Genomic DNA, 23,013 nt, shown 5'->3' with positions numbered 1-23,013 from the left:
AAATAAAAATAAACTGCAGGCTGTGCTCGGTGTTTTAGCTGAGTCATATTTGCTTCTTAGCCACGTAAACTGATTAATTCCAACCTGGTGGTGAAGGTTGCATGTGTCAAGAGTCGAAGTTCATTTAGAAAAAATAATTTGTTCTTCTAAAAAAGTATGATTTCAGTATGCACCTTCATTTGTTTTACACAAGTGCCATTTATTGGTACTGCCTTGGTATTTATTGCTTTTTGCAGGTTTGCTGTGCAGACTTCTAGACATTCTACCTTGCTTGATAAGTGGTATCACAATATCCTTGCAGAAACAGATGGATATGTGATTGCTCAAAACATCTGAAGACACTCTAAAACTAAATTTGAGCGTTGCCCTTGACTCACTTGATGATCTAAGCTCAGCTACAACATAATGATAGTGTCTAATTACAGGCTGGTTATTTGAAGGCTTCTGGAAAATGTAACGTTAGCTTGTATCCAGGTCTGAGGCATGGCTTGCATGCATGTTTAACTATGTTTGGTCTAATTTAGTCATTCTCAGGGATTCTTGTGTGACCTCAATATGTTACGGTTAGGAGCTAGGTGACACACTCCTCTTACTTTTCCATTTTGGACATCCAGATAAGATTTTTAAGTTTTATATTCAGTTGAATTTATGTCTCTTATTTTGCAGACCTGTAACCCCAAGAAAAATACTTTTAGTTTACTTTAGGTATTCTGAGACAAACTGACATCCACTTCAGTTTTCGTCATTATAAATTGTCACCTTTATTTGGTCTTATGGAAAATGGTGTTCGTTAAAGGCCACTACAAATTATGAACAATAAATTAACAACGATATTAGATGGTTATTCAAAAGTTATAGGTGTTGTTACAAATATCAGCTGAACTTTGAATTAGGTTTTTTGTTTTACTTTTGGAACAAAAGCCTTAATGTTCGGCTTTTACTTTGGCTCTCTTGCTGCAACAAGATTTGGTTTTATTTTCATTCTAACTTTTAGAAGTTCAAGGTTAATCATCCAACACATTTAAGACAGAAACAATCTCAACACAAGCTTCCGTTAGTAGCTATTCTTGAGCTTTCCAACTTATCACAAGATCATCATCACTGAGATATCGTCTTGTTGTCCCCCTCTTGGTAAAGTCAGATGTTAGCAGCAGGAGGTCTCACCTTGATTGACTCTTGTTTTATGGATGGCCGTCCTTTCCCTTATGAAACCCTGTTAGAGACTGATGACAGCAGAGATGCGTGACGTCTTACAGTGAGCAGAACTTCTGACTGGACTTACATCAATCTATGTTACCATGACAGTGACTCAAAGTTGGAACATTAACACCTCTGATCTTTGTCTGCTCTCGCACACAGTCCTGCTCGTATCTGAGTGTGAGATTCCACAGTGTGTAGCGCCAACCGCTGCTGCAGAGCCATAGGACCAACACTACAAAGCGCCATTCATTTGTCTGTAGTGTGCACAGGTACACCAGACCTTGACCTTATTCCTCTTTTTCATGTCCCTGTTACATACTCTATCGTGATTTCTGAAAATACAATCTATAATCATAAAAGTTGCAGGTCCAGGATATTCAATTTAACTAGAAATACCAGCTCTGTGAGGCATCCAATTGCAGTGAAAGTACAGTGGTGGTAGACAATGCTTTAAAGCAGGTTACGCTCCTAAGAAGCTACAATATACAAGGTCACAAAATTGACAAAAATTTTAGGTTGCATAAACCTTATAACTCTATTATATAAAGTTCATCTTTGAGTAAGTCTACAAACTTTGAAGAAAATCTCTCAAGTTCTTGAGATATTGCGTTCATGAGGCATGAGGTTACAGTGACCTTGACTTTTGACCTATGCCCTCCAAAATCTAATCAGTTCTTTCTTGAATAAGAGTAGACATTAGTGCAAAGTCTGAAGAAAATCCCTTTAAGCGTTCACGAGATATTGCACTCACAAGAATGGTCCGGATGGATGGATGGACAAGCAGACGGACAGCTCGAAAACACAATGTCCCCGGCCCTTTGGCAATCGCTGCTTACCTCTTGCAGCAGTTTACCAGGTGTTCAGTAGCTACACCATGAACCCCCCACAGGAGAGACTGACTGACATTGTGCATCGTTTTCTCCATATGAGGGATTCATCATATATTGCCCCGTGTCACATTTGGCTTTTCATTCAGCCAGCAATTTTAGGCAATTTTTACAGGCACTTAATTAAATAAATTTGTGATTTGTGATGTGATTTGTGATATATATATTTTTTTCACTTAAGGTTGACAGGATAAATAGACCACCAAGACAAAATGAGCTGTTGGACCCACAGCTAATTTTTGCTGAGGACAGGACCACAAATGCATCCTTTATCTCTCTTATATTACCTCTTGTAAGCCTTTTAATTAATTCACCTACAGTCCAAACATGAAATCAACAGAAGTTACAGTTGTTGCTTTTAGTTGTACATGTATGTCTCATGTATTTGATCTCATAGCCCTCCTCCCCTCCTCTCCAGTGGCTTTTGTTGCTTGCCAGGCCGCCGTTGTAAATAAGTGCCTGTTAAAATAAAGATGAAAAAAAAAATCTACAATACAAGATGATCGAGCGGGATCTATATTTAAGCACATTCATTCCTTTGTAATTTTATGGGGTTAATAAGGTTTATTTTTCCTTTTATTTTCTATTTCTAGATGAGCTGGAGCACTTTAAATATGACACATTTGAGTTTGTTGGTTCCAAAACCAAATGATTTAGTCAAACACTGCCTGCTTAGTGAAGTTGTGAATGACTGAGTTGCTGCTGAGGACCACCTCACATATACTTTTTCTCTGCAGTAAGCTCCACTGCTCATTCATCCACTTGTTATACATGCAACGTTTCATAGAGTGATTTAAAATGACACATGGACCAATTAAGTGATGTAGAGATGTTGTGACTGTCCTCTCACTCGCCATCCTTCTCCTGTACAGGTGACCACTGTGCTGCAGTACCTGCAGCAGCATCAGCAGCTATCAGCGTATTGCTGACTCAACTCACCCTGCCAAATGATGCCTAATGCATTTGTCGTTTCCCTGCAAGAAAGAAAGAAAGAACCATATAAGCCATCTCATCAGTGCATGCCTCACTTCACAGCCTATGGCATCGGTTACTTTAGATGCCATCCCTCCCAGTCCACACTGACTGGCATGCGCCATCTCCATCCCGATTGTTGGGTGAAAAAGTGGGCAGTTCAGGATTTCATATCTGGCTTGACTTTCTCTCAACTCCCTCCTTTCTTCGCGAGCCTCGGTGTCGGTCGGACCGCAGCCTCCAGTGCCCTCATACCTGCGCAGAGCATCCACAGCCGCTTCCCCCCGACAGGACAGTCGCACTGCAGCAAGCGGTAGAGGGGAGCTGACGGAAAATACTTTTTTACAGCCAAGAAGTCCATCCATCCTGGATCAGCTGAAATGCTGCTGAGAGGAATCCGGTAGGTTTTTTTGTTTGTGCTATTATGGTAATGATGCGCATTTGATTCGGTTTTGTCTTTTAAAAGCTATTTTGAATGTATTATGGAATTTTAAATGATGGTGTAATTTATGAAAACTACCATCTTTACGAGGTAATTGCATAATAGTAGCTGTCCTCAGCGGAGGTCCTGAACATGTTGTCGTTAGTTTTATTTTCTCCCCAGGAAATCTCATTCTGCAGGCACTGACGCACTTAGTTAAGAATAACTTTTTTTCGAGGCTTTGTGCTTTTTTTTCCCTTTTTGGTTTTCTTAGAGCATTATACAAACATTTTGGGTGTTGTTTCTTAAGAAATGTTGCCTCCTTCAAATTGTTATCAGTCCCCATGATACTAAATTACCATGAACAATTGTAACGATTTTTGTCACACAGGTGAGAGAGCATGGAAAATGTCCATAAAACGTAATTAAAAACAGCGACAGCTAGCCAACTTGAAAGCTGCTTACTGACCCCTGCATTTAAATAAACCCGTATGTGATCCTGCAACTGAAAGAAAATGTATATAGCCAAATTAGATGTTTTTTTTTACTGGGATTAAAGTGGATTTAAACTCTGAAATGTTGTTCATGTGCCCTGGAGGAGACACAGAGCTTTTTGTCTTAAGTGCACACTTTGCTTCCTCTGTTCATTTCCCCTACCGTAGGGCTCAGGTGGACATCATTAATGGACAGAGAGAGAGAGGAGGGGGGGGGATGGAGCAAGAAAGTGGATGCTGAACATTTTAGAATTCCTTTCTTTTAGTTGATGGTCCAGTGGCTCTTCAGTCTGATATTAACCAAATATCTACTGTAAAAGCACTGATGATATAGTTTGTTTGGTTGCAAAATTTTAAACCAACAATCTTGACTTGGGTCTATTGGTCTTAGTCTTTCTGTTTTTTCATCTTTGGATCAGAACCATAAGCTCTTAATAAAGCCTTGAACAAATGTATTGATAATATAAACTGGAGTCATGCAGGCCTCATAAAGCGTTTGTTAAAATCTGTAGACTAAATGTGCGGTTTGGTTTTTCGTGGTTGGTAATAGGCTTGCCATCCACATGCTGTGGTCAGTCCACGGATTTGTTGAGTCAGATCTGAGATTAAGCTTAAGATTTGTTTGAAGAGTCTTCAGTCTTTTTCCCAGGCTCATTGGGTGGTGAATCATCTTGTGGGTGGCTTTTTCCAAATAGCCCGTCTTGTTGGGAGACAGACAGTGGGTTTATTGAAGACGTCTGCACAGTTTGGGATGTGGGATGAGTCCTTTGAGTAAGTGGAGGCATCGGGTGTGTGGAGGTGTTCATGTGGTGTTGGTGGTGGTGTTGAGTGATTAGTCCCTATTTGGTCGACGCACATTTCTCTTGAGTGTACCATGGCCGGGAGCTTTGGGTGGTTTCTGAACTTCAACTCAGCTTTCCTTTTCCTTAAAGGAAATAATCGTCAGTCCATTTGTTCTCAATCGGACACTTAATTGTTAATCATCTTTTGTATAATAGGCCTCATTATTTTACGGGTTGCCAGGCGAATGTCATCAACATAGTTGAGTTCAGACTATCTGGTCTATGGTGTTTCATTTATACAGAGGTCAGATAGGATTTAAGTAAAATCTGGTCCTTGTTGCAGCTTGTTATTTTAATCTCTTTGTAACCTTTAAATCTGCCCAAGGTGAACTCATAATATATTATATACCATAAATAAGCAGGAATAAAAACAGCAAATTCACTGTGTCTGTTTTTCAAAACTGACACTGATATTTTCGGAAAGGTGTTGCAAATGATCCACATATTCAACATGTCTCATTTGTTGAGCCACTTCTAAAAACCTTTGATGTAGTTTGGAAATTAAATTTGCGGAAGAGATGAATCACAGGGTCAGTAGACATTCTGCAACCTTTGTAATGCCCTGTGAGAGACGACTGTCACATTTTGAATGGAAGAATGGAAGCATCAGACATAGGGAGTGCTATATAAACAGTTCATCTGTCTTTAAATGTGTAAGTTAGATGCCTTCTTTTCTTTCTTCTTATTGTATATTTTATTTCCAAACTATATAACCATAGTGTTGAGTCAATACATCTGGATTCTAAAAAGTAAAATAATATGAGCTGTTTGAAGATCAAAAGAGAGGAATAAATTCACATAATAGACGAAAGCATAGACTAAAGAGCATTCCTACCTTGTAAAAAACAAATTACTGTGCATTTTGGGTAATCCTTACTTTATTTTATCATAGACTCACCACTGCCAAAGCCGGTTCCAGCTTTGCTGTGCACAGAGCTTACATCAGTCAAACCAGTGTCTCAGCACGTTTGACCTGGCTGAACTGGGATCAGGAGTTTCTTGGTTGGGACAAGGTTTGCCTGAGTTGACCTTGATGCAGAGCACTGCAGAGGCCACCCACGAGACGTAGTGAGCAAGTTTTGGTTGGCCATGCAGCACCGACAGTAAACTAATCGCCTGATTTTACGCTCCTTGTTTACTACAACTTCTTACAGTGACAATTAAAGTTGGCTTTATTTTCAAGTTCATTCTCCACTGATTGCCAACATGTTATTGTGCAGCTACTTACTGCACCTCTGTAGGAGGAGGAGACTGGATTAGTTCTGCCTGTGTGGATAATGCATTGGCTGCCGTTTCTAGACCTGTAAATGTAGCGGGCGGCATTGATTTTACTTTGACTTGTCATTAAAAAGAGCGGGTCTGCTGAGTGCCTGGTGACATCGAAGCCCAAGAGTTAAATATTCAGCAGCGACCAGGAGTTTTTCCTCTGTCATCACTCTGAATGCACACAATCACATAGACTAAGCACACTCTCACAACAGTTCTCCGATTAGAAAAAGGGTGTTTGTACCAAAAGGCCCGCTCCAGAACAATGTTTAGCGGTTTCTAAACTTCCTTTTCCAACCCTTGAAAAGAGCCAGAGAAAGAAAAGAGAAAAAGCGAGCAAAGTGTGCCAGTGCCCCGTCCTTTAATTTTCCCTCCTCCGAGGCTTTTTGTAAGGCAGTTGGTATGAAGTGAAAGCACAGTGTGCAGCTGTCCTCCTGGCCCACTGCTGACTTTTTGTGAGAGGTTTTCTTGTCAAGAATACTAATGGTGATACAAGCCCTTGTGGAGTCCACCCAGCTGGCATAGAAACAGACAACAATTATTCTGCCATCATAGAAGGCATAGTGAGATAGTTTGTGCCGACTCGTACGCAGGATGAATTTGATATACAGATGTGGAAAAAGTTTATTGATGCCTGTTTTAATTTCTGTAGTTTTAACCTTGGTCATTGTTTTTCTTTTTTTACAAGACTCTTAACCACCTTGTGTACTGCATTTGTGTCTGTTTCTGTGTATGAGTTACACATATAGCCTTCTTTTGTCTGTTCATTAAAACTTTATCTTGACAAATTAATGAGGCTGACACACGCACGCACGCACGCACGCACACACACACACACACACACACACACACACATACACACACACACACACACACACACACACACACACACACACACAGTACCCCCTCTGTGCTTAGCTCTGATTTCTCTTTTCTTTTCAACTTTTGTCTGTCAAGAGAGTGAGTTTTGTAGTGCCAGTAGCAACAGCAACAGTCAACAAGCTTGGACATGTTCATGTATCAATAATAAGGATCCTGTTTAATGGCATTGCATTGACAGGAGTCCCTCTGCAAAATTAGCACGTTTAGTTTTGATACTGTACAATGTACAATTTGTTTTACCTTTAATTGTATTAGGATTAGTTTGAGATGTTATCGGGATGTATAGCTGATAATCAGTCAAATTTATAGACTGAGATTATATAAAGAATGTATATTGTTTCATGTGCAATAAATTAATCCTTAATTTCATGCATGGTTGTACAAGTAATAATATGCAACAACTACTGTATTTTTAGATATTTGAAAATCCATTAACTGCATTGAGTTCAAAAGTTGAATACTGCATGTACTACAACTACTAGGATACTTAACTATTTAATTGCTCAAGAAAGAAAGTAAGAAAGAAACATAAACATTCAAATTGTGCCACATTTTTGGAGCTACCAACCCTGGAAAGTAAATTGGAGCCGGAGCGCTGCTTTTTAATAATGAATGAACACTTGAAGCTTCATCATGGTAGCCTAGGGAGGTTGTGTGAGGTCACTGTGAGCGTCCTGCCATGCCCGCTGGGTTAATAACAGGGCCAGACTGGTGACGGAGCATTGGCAGGATGCCGCTGCGCTGAGACGCCGTGTCATTAGCTCCCGGAGGTGATGAATAGCTTGTGGTCAAGAGTCTTTTCCCCCAGCTTCCCTTTGAAAACCGGAGAAGTTGCTCTTTTAGGCCTCACGGTTGAGCTTTGAAATACGTTTTTCTATATCTTATTTGACTTGTGTTGTAATATAAAAGAAGCCCTGCAATAAATCCTTCCTCTATGAAGGTTTTTATGTTTGTTTTTGTTAATAATGTCAAGAGAAGTGTTGATTCAGCTTCTGATATGTTGGATGATTCTATTTTTAGGGCGAGGAGCACAGATGAAAAATAGATTTGTAGAGTCATTTTGGCTTGTTCTTTCTTCTGTCGATCAATGAGCATTGTCCCTGTCACAAACACTAATAAAAAAAAACTTTTCCATTCCATTTATATCACTAAGAGTAGACTAAATATAAAACACCTCTTTGTTAAGTTCTAGTGCTATTTTCTTAGGCCTATCTTTACCAAGTATGGCATTACAGTTATGGTCTTATTTTTTTTTCTCAGCAGGACTGAAATATTTAAATAACTATTGGATTGATTGCAATGAAATGTTGTACAGAGGATGGATTTAATGGCTTTGGTGATTCCTCTGACTAGTGCCATCACAAGGACGCAATTTGTGGTTTTGTGTGAAATATCTGAACAATTAATAGATGAATTGGTTATCCATGTAAATTGCCACAAACATACATGTTCTCCTCAATGCCACATTTGAGCTAATCTCAAAGCACAGATGTGCCTCTATGTATGGAGGACCGTATACCTGCGATAATCAAAAATCAAAATAGTTATAGATAAATTACTTGCTAAATGAATAAATATGCAAATAAAAGCACCAAAAAAAGAATGTAGTTATTAATTAATCATAAAAGTGACATAAATTGATACCTTTAAAAAATTGTGTTAATTAAATTTGTATTTATTAACCTATTGATTTACCTTCACATTTAATTCTCAATTTTATGTATTACTTTATTTATTTTTAAATGTATTTATTTACTTATGTTTGACGTATTTATTAATGTATTTATGACTCTTTTTATTTTCCACATAGGCCCATGTAAAACATTTTTTCCCGTGCATTTATTTAAAGTGATTGTAGTCCAGCTCTAAACAGAATTACATACAAAAGGCGACAATTCCTATCAGATTAAAATATTAAATGGCAAATATCTAAACATTATAGTTTAACCTTGAGTCTGTCTCTTCACCTAGCTGCATATCAACACTTGTGCAAACCTTAAACCTCAGTGGGTGAATACGGTAGTGAAGGTAACAGAGCTTTATGCAGGTTGTGACCTTAATTATTACAATAAATCAGTTTGATTAGATGTACCAACCCAATGCATGACCTCCAGGATCAGAAATCCCTCGGCCTATTAAGGCTAAACATGTGTGAAATTGGAAACTGGGTTTCGGTACAGAGAAGTGATATGTGTCCTTTCTTTACATTAGTGTACCTTGGGAATGCTTCATCAGTCTTCATCTATGTCACATTTGACCTAATATAATGTTTTTTTCTTTTTCATCTCAATAGACATGTCCAAATACTTCCACTTCTCGTTGCAGTCTGCCGTCTCACTCTGGCCTTCCCCACCCAAACCCCATCTACAATGGGTACGTCTACATTTTCACCACATCTCTCACATTCAGGATCTATTCACATTCAGTATAGAATCAAAGAACACAAAGATGCATTAAAAAGTGAGGCCATGACACGCAGTGTTTTTTATGCTCTGTATCCTTGCAGATGATGTCGGGCAGCTCCAGGTGAACATACCCCACTCAGGTCCAGTTTCCGCCCCACTGGGCAGCTCCATCTCCATCCCCTGTTTGGTGTCTCTCTCCTCCACACCCGTCTCCTCCTCCTCTTCCCCCATCGCACCGCGGGTCAAGTGGAGCGTGGTGTCCGGCGGGGTGGAGACTCAGATCTTGGTGGCTCGGGGTGAAAGGATCAAGGTGAACGAGGCGTACAAAGACCGCGCTGCCTGGCTCAACATTACGTCCTCCCCTGATGATCTGTCGCTGTGGCTGGGAGATCTGCGCTCCAGCGACTCGGGTCACTATCGCTGCGAGGTGCAGCAGGGCCTGGAGGACGCCAGCGACCTTGTACAACTCAAGGTCAAAGGTAACAAAAAATTTTATTTCTTTCTCTATTATTATTATTATTATTATTATTATTATTATTATTATTATTATTATTATTATTATTATTATTATTATTATTATTATTATTGTTATTTTTATTTATTTTTTGTCACCATGAAAACAATAATATGGAAGCCATGAAACATGAAATATGACTTTGTATTATGAATTTGTATCAGATGTCCCTGTATCTATGTGACCACCTGTGAACATTTAATAAATATGTGAATTACAAAAAGGTAACAAAAATTAAATACAAAGACGTTTTGGGAAGATTTGGATGATTGTGTTGGTGATTAAGGATGCAACCCATAAGTGACAAATATATTTAATATAAAATGTATTATTGTTTACTTTGATATATTTTCTGCTTCAGTCTGATAAGTTTAATTACATTTATAGGTAAACAAACTTTACATACATAAATCAACTTTAAAAAAAAATCTTCCACAGATTGCAGTTTGCGTTTTAAACTAATTATGAGGATTATTTGAAGGCAGCATCGAGTTAAACAATTTCAAAAACACATGCAAAATGAATTAACAATCGTCAAAATGTGTGCTTATGTGTTTATGTGCATGTTTGTGTGCTCAGGTGTTGTATTCCACTATAGAGATGCTTTGGGCCGTTATGCGTTTTCCTTCTATCAGGCCCAGAGGGCTTGTGAGGCCATTGGGGCACAAATCGCCACTACTGACCAGCTACTGGCGGCTTATTATGACGGCTACGAGCAGTGTGATGCAGGCTGGCTGGCAGACCAGTCCGTCAGGTATTAACCCTTATAATCAAATCTCCAAAACCTTCAGCCTGAAGTTTGATTTCTATGTATTTCAAAGTATTGTTTCAAAAGTATAAACTTTTTTTTGCGTGAGAAATGCTGATCTTTTCCTTTCTTGCAGGTACCCAATCCAAATGCCCCGTGAAGGTTGTTATGGAGACATGGACGGCCAACCAGGAGTGAGAAACTATGGGACAATGGATCCAGATGATCTATTTGATGTTTACTGTTATGTGGAGGAAATTGATGGTATGAATAATATTTTTTTATAAATTTAAATCCTGACCCAGACTACATTTTTAGGCTAATGCTGAGATCAATATTTTAAATGTGTGAAATGGGCCAATTTACAGTTGAAATTCAGACTTGAGATCCAACTCAAAGAGACATAGATATTTTGTTCTGTTTTTTGTAGGAGAGGTGTTTCACGACTCCATCCCACAGCAGTTGTCCTTTGATGAAGCTCAGTCACACTGCAGAGCAGCAGGAGCAGAGCTGGCTACAACAGCTCAGCTGTACTTTGCATGGAGTGAAGGTTTGGACCATTGCAGTCCTGGTTGGCTGTCCGATGGCAGTGTGCGTTACCCCATCATAACGCCTAGAGATCGCTGCGGAGGTTCTCAGCCCGGCGTCAAAACCCTCTACCGCTTTGGCAACCAAACCGGCTTCCCAGAGCCATCAGCCCTTCATGACGTGTATTGTTTCAAAGGTGAGTATTTTTCATACAATGTGTTTTGCACCACCATTTGATGAAGAAAAAAATAAACAATTGTTGGCTCGCCTTTTTAAAATACAATCTAATTTTGAATACTTATCTGTCTTCTACAGATAGAAATACTCATACCAACTCTCCCATGGACTTCATGGCAACAGAGCCTGAGGACATTGCACAGGATGTTGTTATGCTTATGGAAAAAGATCAGGAGCTGCAACTGAACAAACACCCTGAGCAGGTGGAGCTCAAAGCTCAAAGTCTGCTCAATTTTTTCCCCTTTTTCTCCGACCCTTCAACTGAGGAAAGCCTTGTTGACACACACCCAACACTTATGTCAGAAACAACAGAGTCTCCTCTCAACACCACACCTACAATGGACCACCTCCAGACTTCAAATGAAACTTCATCTCCTACAGAAATGAATTATGACTCCCAGCATCCTACTGCACTGACGAGCAGTACTGTTACCACCACAGAAGTCCATGATTCACCTAAAAACACTTCATTAGAGCCCAGTATTTACAATGAGACGGATTCCCAACACAACTTGAACTTCACCTTTCATCAGTTTGAGCCTGAAAACACAACATCAGATGAAGCTCACACACATAACCAGACATTTTCAGACACAAATACAGAAGTAAATACACAGCCATCCGAGAGGCCAAAGGATTCCCAAGAAATACAGGAAGCCAACTTGGATTTTGATGGATCGCAAGCCACTTACAGCGAGACAGACAGCAATAATACTCAAGAGGAGAGCTCCTTGGAGGTGACCATCATGACCCTTGAGCCCATGGTTCAGGCGGAGCAGGAGGAGGCAGCAGCAGAAGATCCTAGGCAGATACCTTTCTCAACTCAGGCCTCAAAAGAAGAAGATGAGCTTGTTACACAACTATCACAAACTACAAAATCTTCCTTCGAGGAACAAACCTTATCATGGGCCAATCTGGGTGGGTCTGGAGATAATTCTCAAGGTATGTCAAGCATTACATTGAATGTCTAATTCTTATACCAGGACCAACATCAATATATTGAGGAAATAGTTAGATATTTTGGTAAATGAGCTTATTTACATTCTAGCAATCTTTTTGATAAGTAACGTTAATTGGCTGCTGGGTTATCAAACTTGTGTCTTGAAAACCAGTATTTACAGCTCCAAAAATGTTTTCTTCCCTTTTTTAGAGAGTGATCTTGAGGTTAAAGCAAACACCATCATCTCCACACCAGAGGCTTCCACTTCCGGCTTCACAACTCACCCTCCATCTTCTGCTTCGACTAGCGATGCTCCTGCTGAGTCTCAAACTACACTCCCCAATCTGATCCTCTCGTCTTGGTCAAACCATTCTGACAAACTGAGCTTTGTTATCCTCTCCACAGCACCACTATTATGGGACTCCTCCATTTCTAGCCGGGAGGGAAGCTCAAGCTTGGAATCTGAAGAAACAGTCACTATGGAAAGTGACGAGAAGCAGCTACAACCCACAAAGTCTGAAGACAACTTTGTTGCTGGAGTTAGTCTAGCTACAACTGAGTCTCCAGAGAGGTCAGACACAACTGAGGTACCCACCAATCCCATCACAGCACGCTATCAAACATCAGGTTACAGAATGTATTTGGCTACTGCAACCACTGGGTATGAAGAGGCAAGTGGACATGAACCTGGTACAGTTACAGCAACCCTTGAAGAATACGTTGAAGTTGCTGCAGCCATTGAAGAGGATGTTGAAGTTGGCCGAATCATTGAAGAGGAAAATAAAGTCAACTTAACACTTGAAGAGGAAATTACAGTTACCCCAACACTCAAAGAAGAAATTAAAGCTTCAAAGACTCTTGAAGACCATGTTAAGTATTTCTTTTCACTAGTAAAAGTTAAAGTTGACCCAACCCTTGCCCATGAGGAAGAAGTTACTGTTACCACAACCTTGGAAGAAGCTAACATTGACCCAGCTTTTGAAGTAGAAGAAAACATTTTCCCAACCCTTGAAGAAGGGGAAAATGTTGCCCCAACCCTTGCCCTTGAGGAAGAAGAAAACATTGCCCCAAGTCTTGAAGAAGAATTTACTATAGTCCCAACCCTTGAAAAAGATGCTAATGTTGCCCCAACCCTTGCCCTTGAAGAATACATGAACATTGCCCCAACCCTTGTCATTGAAGAGGAAGCTACTGATGCTCAAGAATATGAAGAAGGAGAAAATGTTGCCCCAGACCATGAAGAAGAGCCTAGCCTTGCCCCAACCTTTGAAGAAGCTAACGTGGCCCCAGTCCTTGAAGAAAGAGCCAACATTTCCCACACCTTTGAAGGAGAAGCTGACGTTGTTCCAACCCCTGAAGGAGAAGCTAATGTTACACCAACCTTTGAGGAAGACTTCACTTTCTTTCCTCTTGATTCACAGACATCTGTGGAGTGGACTCTGCTGTCAACCACAACTGGACCCCAGGAGTCTATGAAGATTCTAGAGCACAGAAGAAAAACCTCAACATCAGCTCCAAATTCCGCCTCAAGTACAAAACCCACTACTGCTACTACAAAGACCACTACCGCCACCATCACGAACCCCACGCCCTCGACCAGACGCACCTGGAGCCCGACCACTTCAACACCAAAAGTTTTCCACAAGACAGCTGAGCCCAGGAAGGTGCCAGCCTTCCAGCCACCAGTGGATCAAGGTCCGGTGGATGTTGAGTTTAGTCTCACCCCGCCGCCCACCCTGCTTATCTTACCCAATGAGAGGGCAGCTGTAGGCGGTACAGGGAAAGCTTCAGGTAATGTTAAAGCCACTCTCATCAGCATAACCGTCCTCCCCTTGCTACTCGACGCAATGGTACACTAAATTCCCTGGTCTTTCCTTTGCCCCAATCTGTCTTCGCTCCATTTCTGTAAACCCTGCCCCTCCCTTTCCAAATGACTTTCCACATGTGTCCCACTTGTTGTCTCAAAAAGCCCACTCACCCTTCTGACTCCTCCCCGCTTCACCTTCCCCACTTATCTCCTTGTGATCCCAACTCCCCTTCGAGATACTCACACTGGGACAGCTCCCATTTGACATTTGTCAAGAGTCCACTGTTGTTGTGCATGATGTTTTCTTCCACATCCAAAGATTGACTTCTGTGAAGTACTGTAATATAATGGTGTGTTTAATGAATGGGTGTTTCAGCACTTCTTCTACAAGGATGTTCTGCAAGTGTCATGGTCATAACATTGGTAATCATTTTATCAGTAGGTTGATAAATAGATATTGTTAGCTAATAATACATCCCTGCATAAAATAAGTGCAAATTATTATCTTCACTTTCTTCTTGCTAACTCAGAATGTATTTTGCCGTAACCTGGAAGTAACTTGATAAGGGGTCTTTATCTTTCTCCGGAATGTAATGTTAGGTTGAATGCAATAGCAATAATGTTTTATATTTAATGCATAACTGTCAGGTCAGCAAGTGTAACAAATTTCACTTTTCTGAGATCTTTAGACTTGTATTACTATTTTAGACAGTCTAGTACCAAAAGCACATCATGTTATTATGTTTATAAGCACAAATATTGTTCAGCATTGATTTATTGATTTGTTGTGGGTGGTGGCATTTAGCAATATGTTTTTAAATGTCCTTTATTGGTCATTGATGTTTCATACTCAAGTCATGTTCTACTGTTTAAGCATGATCATCTCAGATTTGTACAATATTGTCTTTTTAGGTGTAAGAATTATAAAATCAACTAATCTATGTTTGTTTCTCGTCTCACCATTAGTGGATAATCTTTTTTTCTGTTTTCCCCAAATGTTTAAGTTTCCCTGTAAACATTGTATTCCCTCATTAGTTAGTTCCTATTAATAAAACATGGCAGCTGCACACAGTTTTGCCACGAAAAGCTTAAAAAAAATAGAAAATGATTTAAAGTTAGGCATGATGCTAGGCATCATTGTTCTGATTTATTTTAATTTCATCATGCATTCAACATTTGCATGTTCTTTTGGTTTTGGCACATGTCCCAAATGTATGATTCTATTGTCATTAAAATAGGATATTGCCAGAACAATCAAGGGAATTATCTTTCAAAAAAACAAGGCAAAGCAATTTAATTTTTCTTACCAGACTACAGTGGACCTGTAGATCTCTTCACATCGCTTCAGCACTTATATTAAGCCTTCCGCTTGTGAGCAGATCACTTTTTCACATAGAGGCAATTTATTGGAGTGGGCTGTTTGAGGAGACAAAGACAAACACAGGGAAATGGCTGTTAATTGATTCAAGGTCTTTGTTGTTATGAAATATTAAAAAATGAAAATAAAAGTTTTATTGGTTGCCAACATGGTCACAGCACAAGTTTTTTTGATAAACCTAGCCCCAGTTGTTGATTTTGCAGCAAAGGAGAATGATAGTTTAACTTCGAGCACATGTGATTCTCATTTGATTGTGTAAGGCAGTTATTACCTTCCATACACACTGACCCAAAGAGAGAGACCTCTGCTAAGAGAAGTATATGAGTTTGTAGTATAATGACAGACACCACAGACTTCTTGTTTATAGCATGTCAAAAGAAACAAATAAACCAAATCCACTTGTAAAATGTTTGATTTAAGTTTGGACACATATGCATGTATTATGACTTATGACTGTTTACACATTTAGAAAATAAAACTGAAGCTCCAAACACTCACTCATTTACTTTAGTACAAAATAAAGGAATGGTAACAGGAGACAATTTTCCAAATATCTATGCAGAAAAATTCCCAGCATAAGAAAACCTGGTTTTAAGAGGAGAAGAAAAAGTGTTTTGTGTGATCTTTTAGCACAGTGTAAAATTGCATTTGGCATCCTTAAAGCTCCACCTTAGGAAAGTATCATTTGAAAAGTGTGTTATTAATGAAGAGTGTAAGAGGAAGAAGAAGACAAAGACAGAAGATCAACTCAGAAGTGCCAGCGATCCATCTGAGGAGAGCGTTTGACTTCATGTGACACTCGTGAAGTTTGTCCTCTGCTGCCACCTGTTGGCTCTCATGCATCCTGCAACATGTCCTTTTATCTGAAGCTCTGTCTTGTAATTTGCCGCAATTATTATCATCACATTTGCAAATATTTATCTACTTCTGCAGATGGTTTTGATTCACTAATACACCGTTGCAATTTGTGCATCCTCAAACTTCAATCTTTATTTCTTGTATAAATTCAAATTTAAAAATACGAATATCTAGATATAACTAAACTCACTGTCGACTTTCATGTAGTTTCAGCAGCAGAATATCTGAACTGGCCCTCTGTTTTATGTTTCAGATGCGTGCATGGATGACCCCTGTTTCAATGGAGGCACCTGCACTGAACAAGATGGGCAGATTAAATGTCTCTGTTTGCCAACATACGGAGGACACTTCTGTCAGACTGGTGAGCCCTCTTCCTTTTTCACACTGGGAAATTGCTTTTGTCATGTCTGTAAATACAAGTTGTGAAGCTGGTTTCATAGCACGAGCAGTAAATTAAAGGAATTCCCACAGTTATGTCTGCAGCATAAAAATATCTTTTGACACATCCTAAGACTATTGTGTTGCCCATGTCTCCTCATCCTGTTTTCACAGACGTGGAGCAATGCGAACTGGGCTGGGATAAGTTCCAAGGTTTCTGCTATCGACACTTCGGCCAGCGTCTGAGCTGGGAGGTGGCAGAGCAGCACTGCCGCATGCTGGGAGCCCATCTGGTGTCCATCTTGACCCCTGAGGAGCAGAGTTACATCAACAGTAGGTTCAGACCTCCATGGTTTGTTGTGTAGAATGACTTATTTAATTATGTTGGTTCTTGAATATAATAATTACTTTGTTGTTCTCACCAGGCAACTACAAGGAATACCAGTGGACCGGTTTGAATGATAAGACCATTGAAGATGATTTCCGCTGGACTGACGGGAGCCCAATGGTGAGGAATATTAGAAATTAGTTTTTTTAAGATGTGTGAGCAACATCATATAGCACATCACAGGATATAAACATTGATAGAAACATCCAAACAAAACTGAGAACATTGAAGGGACATTTCCACTGATGTGACCCTTCAAAATCATATTTTTAACCCAAAAAGAAAAATGGCTTTTACAGGCTGTAAAGTGATACTTTTATGTCACAATTTTACCTAAACAAGAGCTGATTTAATTCCAAATTAACGGAGTTGTGCTACTGTATTATTATACAATTTCATGCGAAATATAAAATAAATGTAAACCATACATGGACACAGTTAACTTACTCCATGCTACGATTGTTATATATTGTATACACCTCACATCTGTCTCTTCCCTCCCTGCATTCCCTCCCTGCATACAGCTATATGAGAACTGGTACAAAGGGCAGCCAGACAGCTATTTTCTTTCGGGTGAAGACTGTGTGGTGATGGTGTGGCATGATGACGGACGCTGGAGTGATGTACCCTGCAATTATCACCTCTCATACACCTGCAAGAAAGGCACCTGTGAGTTGAACAGGCGAAACAAAGCATTTGGAGCACCTCAGTTATGCTCTCTCAACTCCCTCATGTGGTTGTGTTGGGCTGTTACAACATGTGTAACTAATCTCAACTCTCCTCTTACAGCCTCATGTGGTCCACCACCCAAGGTCCGAAATGCATCCACATTTGGAAAGGTTCGACAGAGATATGAGACCAACGCAGTCGTGCGTTATCACTGCGCTCAAGGTTTCCAGCAGAGACTTAATCCCGTCATCAAGTGTCTGTCTGGAGGCAGGTGGGAGAGGCCCCAGGTCCTGTGCATCCCTGGTAAAATAAGAGATTATCATAATAACCGTGAAAAATAAATCTGTATTTCTGAAAAAAACACAATGAAAATCTTCTAAATGTTAACTTAAAGTGTGAAGTGATATAGTGACTGTAAAGCTGTTGCTGTCACACAGGGCAAGTAAATGTCAACAAGTGGTTAATGTTCTATATTTTTCTTCTCATAGGAAAATCCCATTAAACGTCCGAAACTAACAGTTCATATATACTATTAACAAGTCTGATCGTCCAATGCACAACCCAACCAATATATTTTGTCATTTTATTACTTTAGTTGTGTTGACAAGAAAAACAAAAAACAGATAACTCTTGAATTCTTTTAAATTGACCTTTCAGAGACTGGAGGCCCGACCCAAAAGCCAGAAGTAATGTCACAAACCAACAGCAACTTTGCCGCAGCTGAAGACGAGTTTGAGGCCACTAAAGAGACGCTGCAGTACTGGGACATTAAGTTTTAAAAGAGTCAGCCATGCTTTACATGTTTTCTTTTCATTGAAAAAAAAATCTGCTGTTGTCACATGACAAAGTTGACAAGAATCAAATGCTTTTACCAATGAATTCTCAAAGGGGCAAAATGAACCACAGATGCATAACAACACAAACGGAAGCTTCCTCTGAGACAAGAAGCCTGAGTGGACAGACAGGCTTTTGTTTTCTTTAGAGGGAGTGAAACGTTGCCATTTTCTTGATGTCTGCTAGATTATTTTCCACAGTATTTTGGTCATGAGATTTTAAAAGTATAATACAGTGACGAAATACTGCAAAACAGACAATAAAGTTAGTCCTTTTCATTTGAAATAAATAGAGTAAATGTCTTAACTTTGTATTACTATGTCAGCCCCAAATCTACATTAGAGCTTAGAGTAAGAACTGTTCTCATTTGAGTATTTTTTATGAAATGGTGCTAATGTCTTCAAGACCTTTATTTCATACCGTTTTTTTGTGTGTTTTTTTATAGGAGTAGACAAATCCCTGATTTTTCAAAGAATCTAACAACTCCAAAAGCACAAAGTCAAACCGCAACAAACAGTCAATAAATACTGTACATATTTAAGTTTTTAATCCCGGGATCGCTTTCCGCATTTTTTTTCTGAGAGAACCCTTTTATTTCCAGACGACACAGTTTTGTTTGTCAGCTTTATGTTGTAATAAAGTTTTGTGGAACAGAGCAAAGAATAAATCGTCCTCTTGTTTTATCCTTAACACTGTGTGTTACCTTCATTTCATGTTTCACTCAGAATCTAAGACTGACAGCGGAGCAGAAACACACCTTTTAGGTTATGATTGCTTTTACTGATGGACAGAAAAGTGTGTCAAATTCACTACTTCTAACTTTGATGAATTATGTGCCTAGTTTAACAAAATACAGATGGACTACACCTGGCATCTCCTCAAGCATGAACTCCTGAGTATGCTTTTTGTCTAGTGGTAATTTACTGAGGCTGAAGCTGTATTTGATTATGTGGGATGATAACTATCTCAGACATATGAAGTTTATAAGTTGTAACTATAATAAACATGTTGGTTATAACTCATAACTATAACAAATTAATTTTAAGATCATAATAAGCTATTTATTGTAACAACTGTAAAAAAATAAAATAAAACTCCTTATCCCATTCAAAAACCAACAAAAAGCAAGACAGACTAACAGCAACTTTTTTCTTTTAAACAATTAATAAAAGCATATAGACTAGGCCTAAATAGTGTGTAAAAGTAAATATAAACAGATTAATTAAGGTCACGTGACCAACGTCAATGTGCGCATGTGAGCTTACACACCTGCCCATAAGCAGCAGGAAATTCGATGTCACGGTGTTGTCAATGCGCTCCGGAAACGTATACGGAAACTTGAGATGGAAAAACAAGAGGACTACAAAATGTGAGTCTATCCATGTTTTGGAAATGTGTGTTTGTTGCAGATAAAGTTATCAGGTGTTCATACGCCGAGTAAAAAGTTCAGGCTGGTGTTGAGGGAAATTGATGTTTTCTCGCTTCCCAATTATTAATTTTAATTTCAAAAACATCAAGCAGAGGTTTAGGTTGTCTCCGAGTGTGGTTTACGGTGTTCTGTTTTGAACTACGTGCGTTTATAACCAACTTGAGAGCGTTAGGTTGTATTGGATATCAGCATTACCAGCAGTTATTCTGCCACCAGGTGGCGTCATTGTGTCACGGTTAGTTGGAGCTGGAGAAAACAACATTATTGGCAAAATGTCAGTGAATAAATAGTGTTTGATATCACAGCTGAGCCCGTGCAACATATTTTGATCACTGACATATTAACAATAGAAAGGCAGAAACCAACAAAGCTGCTACAGGAATGATTGATTAGTGAGATGCAAAATTGTCTTCATCAGCCAAAATAATTTAGGATGGATTCATGTTTGTTACCTTTGCTTTTTTTCAACACTACACTACACATCTTCCTTTCTGAAAATATCTCAACTTATTTACTGTACCATTGAATGTGCTGTTATTGTGTAAAACATGAGACACACTCTTCTTATAACAATACAAACTGCTCTGTTCATACTTCAGACAGCTTTGAATCTTTATAGACGGTTCACAATAAATAAATACCTGATGTCTACAGCATGCTATTATTTTGTCATCAACCATTTTTCCTTTTATTTCTTATCAATAAAGACACAAATGCACTCTATTGAGAATAAATCCCAAACTTTCCAGTGGTGACAACTCAAGAGAAAAAGTGTTGTAAACACTGTTAGGAAAGGCTTTTGGTAAAATGTGGTGCTTTTCCCACACCATGTGCTGCCAATTAAATAGTTCAACTGAGTCAACTTGTTTTTAGTTGACCAGTAGGAATAATGCATTGACAAAGTGAGTTGAAGAATACCTACATTTAAAATATCCTGAAGAGTACCAAAGTAAAGGTACATTATTATTGTAGTATTGTCCATTTTAGAATAATGTATATTATATCATACGATTCTAATTATTGGTGCAATAATGTGTTCATCACTTTAATGTTGCAGACAGTAAAGGTGGAGCTGATTTTAATGACTTTATAAGCTGCTGAGTAGCTTATGAATTTCCCCTGCAGAGATCAGTAAAACGACTTATCTATCTTAACCTTATAATATGTCGTAATGTATTAGCAGATTCAGAACTATAATGAAAAAATATATAGCTAATCAAAAAATTAACTTAAGTTATCAAATTAATCTAGTGCATGAAAAGATAAATATTTCCCTACAGAAGAATATGGGAATACTTAAATATAAAAAATAAATACAAAAACGATGAACAATGACCTCAAAATTTGACTTGTATCCAAGTTATTTCTAATATTGTTACCACCTATCAATTAGTTAAGGATCATCTTAAGACAGGCAAAAAAACTTGTGAAATTAACTTTTTCATAATCTATATTGTATATCTGTGTGTAAAAATATGTATGATCTGTTTTACTGTGAAGGTAAATGTGCCAATGAGCAAGGCATTTAACTCGAAACAGATCCACATTAGTGCTGCTCAGTGGCCAAAAATACCAGGTTAGATTTGCTCCCGGTGTGCAGTTGGCCTACTGGTCCCCCTTAATTAAAAAACACAGATTCACATTATTGGACCTGATCAGAGGACAGGGCTGGATTGTGAAAAGGTGTCTGTATTGGAGCAGCGCCGGCGTTCTCAGGCCTTTCCATGGCGTCATGCAGCTCGGCCTGAATGCAGAGAGCTGCTGTCCGTCCCCTCCGACACAGAGCCGGTAACACAGCTCCAGATGGGAGTGTATTCTGGCCTGTGACCCCCGAGGTCATGGGGTCAGCACAGAATGAACAGGGGCCAGTCGTTAAGGACTCCTTGTGGAGTTCCTCTTTCTTCCAGAGGACGCGTGGCTCGCTAATTGAGGGCCCACCTCCCCAAACCCCAAGTGCGAGGTCCTTGACACCCGAAAATGACCACTGGTGTGTGAACTGCAGTGGGAGGAGGGAAGTGCTGGCAATGAATTGGCTTTATAGATTTTATTGACTAATACTGCGTCACCCTAATAATTTATTGCCTGTTTGAGATTCTCATCAGCTGTTTCAGGCGACAGATTTTTAGAGGAAACAGAAGATAATTTTTAAATGAACCGGTGTCCAAGTAATAATTGGACACCAGTTTAGGAAAACATGAGATCTGTTAGTGGGCAAAATGAAAAGACAAAAGGGAGAGGAGAAATTCAGAAGGCATGCCAAGTTTGCTGGGAACCTCAGCAGTGAGCTTTACCCACAACCCTTCACCACGCCGGCACTGCACAGTGGGATACAAACAACCTTTGTCAGTTCTCTCTTTCTCTCCTCAGTTCCACTTGCAGGGACAAATGCAGGGTGTTCTGTGTTTTTGGTCTTACTACTACAATATGCAGGCAAATGCTTGAGGAAAATATCTGTTATTGTGTAAGACGCCAGAGTTAATCTTCTACCATTGGTGGAATTGTCTAAGTCACATTTTCATTTTACAAATATCTTTACTTGGCCGATTTTTACATTTGACTTGATCATTGTATTTTAAAATTAATATCAATTATCAATATTTTTTCTGGACTGGAACAGCTTAAACCCAGTTTTGGAATTAAGTTTTTTCCTTCAACTAAAGAGAAACCTACCAGAAACTATAAAGTATTTCCTTTTGAGCCATCAATGTTCTTATTGTGGGAGTTTTACTATTTAAAAGATGATCCAGTGTTTTATTCACTAACTTCATAGCAAAAAACATAAATAAACATCTAGAAAAAACGTAAGGTGTCTGTGCCTATCATTAATTCACTGTGGCATCAGTATTTTGAAAACTTTTGTCTATCTTCTTTTCATTGTATTTCAATTTAGAAAAAATCTGCAATTTCTTGTTGTTGTTGTTGTTGTTGTTGTTGTT

General features: G+C 39.1%; 1 protein-coding gene across 1 annotated transcript; it reads left to right on the top strand.

The window, feature by feature from the left end:
• The first annotated feature begins 3,283 nt into the window (after positions 1–3,283).
• On the top strand, positions 3,284–19,338 carry LOC307263985 (brevican core protein-like). The gene is made up of 14 exons (XM_080045295.1): positions 3,284–3,459; positions 9,258–9,337; positions 9,471–9,848; positions 10,463–10,637; positions 10,768–10,895; positions 11,062–11,355; positions 11,475–12,338; positions 12,547–14,127; positions 16,633–16,740; positions 16,932–17,090; positions 17,183–17,265; positions 17,670–17,814; positions 17,935–18,117; positions 18,472–19,338. Exons 1-14 carry the CDS (start codon positions 3,440–3,442, stop codon positions 18,591–18,593), a joined length of 4,320 nt encoding a protein of 1,439 aa, XP_079901421.1. The 5' UTR covers positions 3,284–3,439; the 3' UTR covers positions 18,594–19,338.
• Positions 19,339–23,013: the final 3,675 nt, after the last annotated feature.

Source organism: Ammodytes marinus, assembly GCF_949987685.1.
Source record: "Ammodytes marinus genome assembly, chromosome: 17".
Taxonomy (NCBI): domain Eukaryota; kingdom Metazoa; phylum Chordata; class Actinopteri; order Uranoscopiformes; family Ammodytidae; genus Ammodytes; species Ammodytes marinus.
Note: the sequence above shows the minus strand (reverse complement) of the source record. Positions and strands in the feature narration are given on the sequence as shown.

Excerpts from the sequence above, each read along its gene's own strand:
- LOC307263985 (XM_080045295.1), top strand. The coding sequence starts at position 3,440 with ATGCTGCTGAGAGGAATCCG. Across the intron at positions 3,460-9,257 it reads ATGCTGCTGAGAGGAATCCG|ACATGTCCAAATACTTCCAC; the intron begins GTAGGTTTTTTT and ends TCATCTCAATAG. Across the intron at positions 9,338-9,470 it reads CCAAACCCCATCTACAATGG|ATGATGTCGGGCAGCTCCAG; the intron begins GTACGTCTACAT and ends GTATCCTTGCAG.